Here is an 8,539-nt window from a genome sequence, read left to right as displayed (position 1 = left end):
ATGCTTCTACTTTTATGAGTGCAATAGGCTTCTGTGTTGGTCACATAGGAGAGTGTTTTGAATAATGAAAAATAGTAGTGATAAAATGGTACATATTTACTTAGTATTTCTTGTTTTCATAGGACTTATGAAAGGAAGGAGGAAAATCAAAAGTATCAAGACTGTCTACTGATATTGAAATAATTACAGTGACGAAAATAGCAGTATTGAAATAATTACAGTGACAATTCAGAGATAACTACTGCTTTTAATTTATATGTTGCACGACCCACTTTGAGCATTGACCAGAGAATAGTAGATGCCTTTTAAAGCCAGGAGTTGCTGATGGGTCCCTTGCTCTACAACCCTGCCATTCTGGACTACAGCAATCTTGTCAGCGTTTTGGATGGTGGAGAGGCGGTGAGCTATCACGATGCAGGTGCGACCTTCTCTGGCTTTATCCAGCGCTTCCTGGACAATCTGCACAATGAACAAACCACAAGGTGAACTATTATGGCAGCTGTAGTGAAATATACCTCAATTGCCATCTGTGAATTAAACTGCAATATGACAATGAGAGAAAGGCAATATCTGTAGCTTTAGCTTCCTGTTTTAGAATTGGCTTGTGTTGGCAAAGAGTCAAAACTGTCATAGTAGATGATGCCATGATAGCTAAGAGGACGAGATAGAAACAGCTCATTACTGAGGTGCATGGCAGGAGAACAAGAGAAAATGGTTAAAAATTGTAACGGGAGGTTCTGAAAAATGTTCACCACAAGGATAATTAAGCATTGGAACAGGAACAAAAGAGACTGTTGAATCTGCCTGTATATTTTCAAGGACCCTACTGGACACGGCACTAATCATTCTTGTTTGAATTCAGTATTGGCACTTGTTTGAAGAGGAGGTTTGATTAGAGACCTCCAGAGGTCCCTTCATAACTGATTAACATATGGGAGTTAAATCAGTAATCTTGGGTCAACTATTATCATACTAGTTCTCATGATTTCTCAGGGAGTCTCATGAATCATGTTTTTATTAAAGCTAGCACTGGCAGAAAAACACTAATAAGAAACTCTGCTTTCTTTTCCTTATTTCTTATATTTATTAATGAAAAATAAAATATGAGATTAAATTTCTGTACCTAGCTGGCACATAATTAAGAAAACAAAAGAGCCTGGAATTGTTTAATGGCATTTCCCCCTCAAACCTGATGTTTTCATGCATAGGTTTGACCAAAACTTAGTCCACAGGGTTTGAGATTTTCATGTAATAGTATTTTTTATAACATTTGCCTCATTAATAGTAAGTACTTTCGTAGAATCTGTTAATTTTCTACACCTAGACTGTACTTCTGTTACACCAAGATTATGGCTTTAGGCTTAAAAAAAGAAAGAAATGTTCTAGCAGTTTTTTCACTGGAAGTTTGCATATTAGCCATGAACATATAGCAAGGACTAGAGAGCAATGGGAGAAGCAAGAAAAATTATGAAAGCAAGATCTGGCAGTTTCCTAGTTCTCTGGCAGCATCCTCAGTCTTTTCAGCTTCTGAAGTTTGAGACTTCTGATTCAATTTTGATAGCACTTTCAATTGAAGAATTCCAGGCAAAGAAATGCTTTCTTCATTGCTACTTCAACTTGCTTACTGCCACACAGACGCAAAAAAATGCAGGTTATTTTTTGGCAAGGAGGAGTAAAACCTTTATATTTGTCTATTATTAGCATAACATGTAATTTATATAAACCACTATATTTCCAGCTTTGGGCTTTAATATGTGGGAGTGAAAACAATAATCATAATACAAAGAAAGATAGATTTATACTCTGGATTTTTGGTTCAAGTTACCTTTTCACTTTCTGTATCTAAGGCAGATGTAGCTTCATCCAGTAGCAGAATTTGGGGCTGACGTACAAGAGCTCGGGCTATAGCAATACGTTGTTTCTGGCCACCCGAAAGTTGGGTTCCTTTGTCTCCTACACGGGTATTGTATTTCTAGAAACAATATATTAAGTTCATACTATGCATGCAAATCGATTCTGAAGCATGTATTTAAGCATATGGACCCTGACATCTATGAAGTGAATATTCCATGCCAATAGCTCTCTGAAAACAGATGACCAGCATTGCTATCTGCCACAGATCTACAGTTCTTTCACTAGAAGACTTCTTTGTAGCATCACACATTTTATAAACTCAAAGTAACAACACCTGTAAAGTTGGAAGGCAACATAATTCTCTATCAGGAGATAAAAAAAACAAAGCTCATTGATAGTCTATGGCAATATTGGGGATCAAGTCATGAGTTTAAACACTCCAAGCTAGCTATGTATAAGATGCATCAGTTTCATGCCAAATTATATATGTAGACATAGACATTTATACACTTCATCTGTATCTATTCTAGAGTTTTGGACATTTAGTTATGCCAGTTAAGGACGAACAGTCATGTCTAGACAAACTCGTGTAGTTCGAGGTATTACATATTTGGTTGCAAAAAGCACCAAAGTTTCATGAGATATCATTATATAACAGAATATTTCTCTGCAAAGTCTTGGAAAGAGCAGATCTTGATAAACCATTAGAAACTAAACATGATCTGAAAAAATTATGCTGTTTTGTGTTTTTTTTAAAGAAATGCAAAAAGCAGCCTAAGAACCTGAAGTTAAGCTGAATATATATAACGTACAACTAAGCTGGCAAATTCCTTGTGTCAGAAGTTTTGGATACAAGTTGACAGGTTAGAAATTGACTTACTTGTAAACATGTCTTGCTGTTCACTGCCAAGTTTTTTGTATGGCAGACCTTTCATCTGACACAAGATATTAATTCCTACATTATTATGTGTTGGTCAGATATATATGAGAAAAACTTCCCTAGTATTTTTTTTTAACTGTAGGAATACTGGAAATATAAATTCTGACTATGGGTAACTGGAAGAAAAGTGTAAGAAAATTGTCAGTCTCGCAGAATCTTTTACATATGCTTGAGATAAATAGGAGCTTAAAAAGAAATGCTCATCTGTTAAAAAACCCATCCCACACTTTCAGCTCTCAATTAGTTTTAATTGTGGATTTTCTTCCCTGACATGTTAAATGTTCAGCTCTCCATCTGACAATGGAGTCTGCCAGCATAAAAATGAGAATGGCAAACACAGTTCAGAAAGGATAAGATTTAAAATCATTTTCAGATCTATTTGCATCTAAGGGAATGATTATATTCCAGGGAATCATAAATGGACATATTTTTAACCTGCCACAGTAGATCACCTCCAGTTCTGAGTAGGAGAGAAAAGGAACAACTTACATATGGCAGAGAGTCAATGAAGGAATGAATATTGGCTTCTTTTGCTGCATTAACAATTTCCTCATGTGACACCTGCCGACTGTTGTCTCCATATGCAATGTTTTCACCAATAGTGCAGTCAAAAAGGATCGGTTCTTGTGAGACGATACCAATCTGAGCTCTCAGCCACTTGATATTTAGTGTCTTTGTATTTTTGCCATCAAAAAGCTGAAAACCCAAACATTTTGAATTTTAGTCACATGGCTATATGTGCATTTGAGATTTACTGTAAATTTATACACAGAAGTTATGCAATTGCAGCTCTTTCCTTAGCGATACATAGTGCCTTGCCCTCCTTCTCTATGTTCCATAATTTTCAAAGGGCTATCATGTAGAAGTGAGGATAGTCCCTTCTGCTGCTTCAGGCCTTTTTCTTGCGTCAAGATTTAATGATGATTTTGAAGACAGTGGAAGATAGGATATGCTGAGACAACGTCAGATAACTTTGTGTAAAGTTCTTTCATTTCTTTCTTCAGGTGAGAACTTTCCTCTATCTCACATATATATTCCCACTGAAAGAACAGATTGGCACTAGTATTCCATTTAAATAAAGGAAGAGTTGGGTTTATTCATTCACACACTTGTAAGCCAAGCATCCAATCTTAAATTTAATTATGATGTAATGCCTGACAATGGACAAATTTACTTCTGGATTCCATACGATGTCATTTCTAGCCAGTTTTCTCACGCTCCTGAAAATTTGGCTACTGAGTTGCCATCATTGTCTGTTAGATAAATGACAACAGATTATTTTTCTGGATAGATCAGTTTCATAATTATACAAGTAATATCAACTCAGACACAAATATACCAGATCATCCAGAGGGCTGTTACATACCCACCAGAATCACCCAGTGCAGTGCTCAGGCTCTGTGACATGATCAGCTGGATAAATTGAAGAGCTGCCCCTTCATAGCATGGCTACTGGATATGATCAGTCTACTAATTCCACAGTTTGTGCTAGAACAGCCAATTCACAGCCAATATAATTGTTTTTCAAAGGAAGGAGATCATAAGAACCTGATTCAAAATCCACTGAAATGAGTGGCAGCATTTCCACATATGTGAATGTAAAGGCAGAGGGGAAAGCCTGAAGGCTAAAATTGCTTTCAACTACTTTGGTATTTGCCACCTCTTTTCCTTAGAATTCCAATGGATTTTCAGGCTGCTAAGATCTGCTCCCTGCTCTTAATTTGATGTGAAAAATCACTGATGAAACTAAAGAACTCAGTTCTATGCTGCTTCTTTCTACACATCAGTTTGCTACACTGGACCTGTTTGGACATTTCAAACTGAAAAAGATCTTGCCCTTTGCATCTAGGCCTTATTTAAGTATTGTTTTACCTTTTGTGAGCATCTCTGCAAAGAAAGCTTCTGAAATCATTCTTATTCTCACCTCACCCAACCCAAAATGTATGTATTCTTTTTCAAACAAAATGTCTGGGTTCTTTTTCAATCAAAATGTCTGATCACATTTATGTCAAAAAGAAAACAACAATAAACAATGTGAAAAAAAAACATGTAAGGTTGCTGAATAAGTAGTGTGGGAAGACCTAGATGTTTTTTAAACCAAAATTACTGAAGTATTCACAATATATAACTTGGAAAGTGGGCATACTCTGAAAGATGTTTCTGACAAGTAAAAATTCCAATAAAATATTTTTTTTTATCAATATTCACTATTTTAGGAAAGAAAAGATGGCAAATTCTATTACTTTATTATACAGATGTAGACACATATATTTAATAACTTCTAAAGTGTTCTTAACATAAAGACCTCAGGAAAACCACTCTGAATCCAAAGCCTTCATTAGGCTGTGGATCAGTCATATTTTTACCATGCAGATCTTGTTTTATGAATTCATTATAATGTGAGAAACAGGGCCTTTTCCCATTATGTTATTCATCACATTTAAATAAAGAGCTCTGATGAGCCACTATTTGTCTTTAACATGAAAAATAGGTTTAAAATAAAACTAGGAATATCTATTATACTTTATCACATCAAACCAAATAAGCACACCCTCACTTAACATGTTGACATGTTCTTACAAAAATACGTACCATTTCTCCACCAAGTGGATCATAAAATCTCTCAAGCAGCTGAATAACAGTGCTCTTTCCACAGCCACTGCTACCAACAAGAGCCAGAGTTTGTCCCTTTTCTACTTTTAGATTCAAACCTTGGAGGATTTTGACTCCTGGTCGGTTTGGGTAGTTAAATGCCAAATCTTTGATCATTATGCTTCCTCCAAATGTTTCCTGCAATTGAAATAATGTTCGTGTTACATCTTTAAAACAATTTGACAGAGGATTCAAACAAAATTGCCAAAGTCTTTCCCTCCCTCCCCCATGGTCATTGAAATCAACTGTTTTTCATTTGCTGGAACGCTGACTTTAACCTGGTGATTTGAATATTTGTGAAGCTATAAAATCAAAGTACAGCACTGAACTACTTTGAAAATGCTCATAATTCTGCTGATTGGATTCCACACAAGTTGCACCTTAACCAGATTTTCGACACAAATAACATTTAGGCAGTGTAGGCAAAAGCTGGACTCACAATAGAGAACATAGTCCATGGTGTGTTTATGTAAAGTGTTGAGAAAACATTGACATAAGGAAGTAAGCAGAAAGAGAAGAAAAATGAGTTTGGAGTGAGAAGAATACTGTCCATATTGGCAATAAATAATATTGCCCATCACACTTGGCTTACTTACAGGCTTCTCTCCTTCTTCACTGTAACTATCTATTAAGGGTACTCTTTCAAACAGCAGAAACAAGTGGGTTGCTGATATCTTTGCTTTGGCGTAGTCTGGAGCAAAAGAGCTGGTCTGTCCTAGCGCCATTGCACCAAATACAACAGCTGAAAACACTCTATAAAAAGAAATCAGGGGGAGAAAAATCAATAAATACACAATGAAGAAAAAGTCAATGGAAATGGGACTGTGGTCAATTTTTTCTTTTGCTCAGAGAAAAAAGGGGTTACATTTAAAAAGAATAAAGTAGTAACCAACTATAACTGCTTTAAATACTCATTTAGCTTCAGAAATGTCTTTTATTCTCTTTTACGGACATGAGATGAACAAGACTGTTCCAAATTCAATGTTTTCGTTACCTATTAGGACTAATTTCTTTAATTATTAATACTGGTGAACTGCATTAAGTCTCAACTGGGGCTAAGAGGAAAGTGGTGGATGGGTGGTAAAATCGCTACTCTAATCCTGTTCCAATATTGCTGTGGTTTCTTCTCTATGGTTCAATGACCTCTGGAAGTTAGTGATTAATTTTTAAGGCATCAATGAAAATAAGAAATCAAGCATGTAATAAGGTGACAGTAAAGATTTAATTTGCTATGACAGCTTTGCTGGAAAGAAACTGAAGGGTTTACAACACAAAAAAGAAGATTGAAAACTGTACTATTGTTGTTTTATGGTGAATTTAGATGTATCTTTACAGGCTACATTAGAATGGTTTAAGAGCCTGATGTCCTCAGCTATTAATTACTGCCACACCACATAAAATTACTCATCACTGAGAAGGAGAAATTGACTTATGAGAACTCTTAGCCTGTGTTAAGGCAAAGTAAAATAAATTAATTTATATTATCTTTATGTTTTCTCTTTAAAGCTTTATAAACTGATCTGTATTATTCTGCATTTGAACGGCTTTGAAGGGCTCACACAGTATTAGGTCAGACAAACTGAGGCACAGGAAGTACACTCACCGAGCTGGCTAGAGATGTTCAGTTAGCTGTTGGGATGCAGACACTTTCTAATGCCTAGTATCAGTCAAAATAAGCTGTGCTATCTACCTTTAATCAGGTTGCCAATAAGATTTTGTACTGATTGGCCTTTGTTAGGTATTCAGGTCACTGATATCCATACTGGTAGAATCTCACTCTTTTCATACTTGTTTCCATGGGCCTGTATTGAGTTAGTGCCTTTTAAATTACAAATTATATGTATTCTGAGTTTATGTACGATCTAGAAGAATGGAACTTTGGTTATGATAGGGGCTCTTAGGTATTATGGCACATGATGAGGTAAACAATGATTAAAAACCCAAAATATAAAAGAAAGAGGCTAAGTATAAGCTATAATTTCAAAATTATTCCTTTAATTTTTGTACAGTTTCTGCCCTTAAAAGCCTATATAAAGTACCCTCAGAGACAAATAATTGTACTGTTCCTTGTGTAACTTCACATTGCAATGGATGCATTTTCTAAGAATACTGCAAATCAGAATCATATTTTATTTGCAGTGCCCATCTAAATTAAAAATAAAATGCTCCACCTGACTATGGGTTTGTGCAATACTCTACATACTGTTCTTACATTCATGGTTCAGACGTCCATTTCCCAAACAAAGATGGCTGATTTAAGTAAACAAGCTTCTTATCAAAAAGTCATCTAAAATAATTCAGTTATCTTTTAATTTTAGTGAACAGCATCTACCTTATGGAATCCCGTTACCCAATTATTTCATGTGTATTTTAGAGAATATTTCAAATTTCAATCAATAAACCTGACACAGAAATAAAAAAGATGCTGATGACCTAATCTTTAAAAAGATTTTTAGAATATTATTATGCTTCAATAAACAGGTACAACCATGGTTTTTACAGAACATACAGAGGACCTCATGCTACATGAACAATAGGATTGTGGGAATTAAAAAACTGGCATAAGTAGGATACCGTTTCAAACTCTGGAAAACATAATGGTCCCCAAAAAATACAGAAAAAGAAATCCAAAATTAGGTCTATCCAAACAGCTCAGATTCTGTAGTCACCTGAAGTATCTACTTTGTAATATGCTTTCATTATATTTAATTACAGAAGAATTCGTCTGTTTTCTTATAGCTTACTCAATGGGTTAGTATCTACAGCAGTAAACAGAGACAATTGTCTGGACTGACAGAAAAAGATTGCGAAAGAGATACTTACAAAAACACACTTTTAAACTCCATGTATCCATTTACCACTAGATAGGCACCAAACCGGAAACAGCCAGCATAGGTAAAGAACATCATTGCTTGTGAAAGGGCAAAACAAAATCCAAATATATGTGCCTTCTTCACAGAATTTCTGTAAAAAAGAATGCATATTTTCATAAAAATGTGCAACCATACTGAAGTCCTGATTTGCAAAAAAACCTATTAATTGACTTTAGGTCATACTGTTACAGGTGGGAACTGTATTCAAACAACACAATCC

General features: G+C 35.3%; 1 protein-coding gene across 4 annotated transcripts in view; it reads right to left on the bottom strand.

Moving 5' to 3' along the window:
- Positions 1–227: 227 nt before the first annotated feature.
- The window catches only part of ABCB1 (ATP binding cassette subfamily B member 1), a 47,035-nt gene continuing 38,723 nt past the window's right edge, over positions 228–8,539 (bottom strand). For all 4 annotated transcript variants that reach the window (XM_057432501.1, XM_057432502.1, XM_057432500.1 and 1 more), the window contains 6 exons: positions 8,270–8,410; positions 6,043–6,199; positions 5,387–5,584; positions 3,284–3,490; positions 1,826–1,972; positions 228–459 (listed from right to left, as the gene is read on the bottom strand). In XM_057432501.1, the coding sequence (XP_057288484.1) occupies positions 253–459; positions 1,826–1,972; positions 3,284–3,490; positions 5,387–5,584; positions 6,043–6,199; positions 8,270–8,410 (1,057 nt within the window). In that variant the 3' untranslated portion in view covers positions 228–252. The remainder of the gene's footprint in view (positions 460–1,825; positions 1,973–3,283; positions 3,491–5,386; positions 5,585–6,042; positions 6,200–8,269; positions 8,411–8,539) is intronic.

This window comes from Pezoporus wallicus, unplaced genomic scaffold (assembly GCF_028554395.1).
Source record: "Pezoporus wallicus isolate ANWC-B61680 ecotype Strahan unplaced genomic scaffold, APGP_CSIRO_Pwel_v1 scaffold_2584, whole genome shotgun sequence".
NCBI classification, from domain to species: Eukaryota; Metazoa; Chordata; class Aves; order Psittaciformes; family Psittacidae; genus Pezoporus; species Pezoporus wallicus.
Note: the sequence above shows the minus strand (reverse complement) of the source record. Positions and strands in the feature narration are given on the sequence as shown.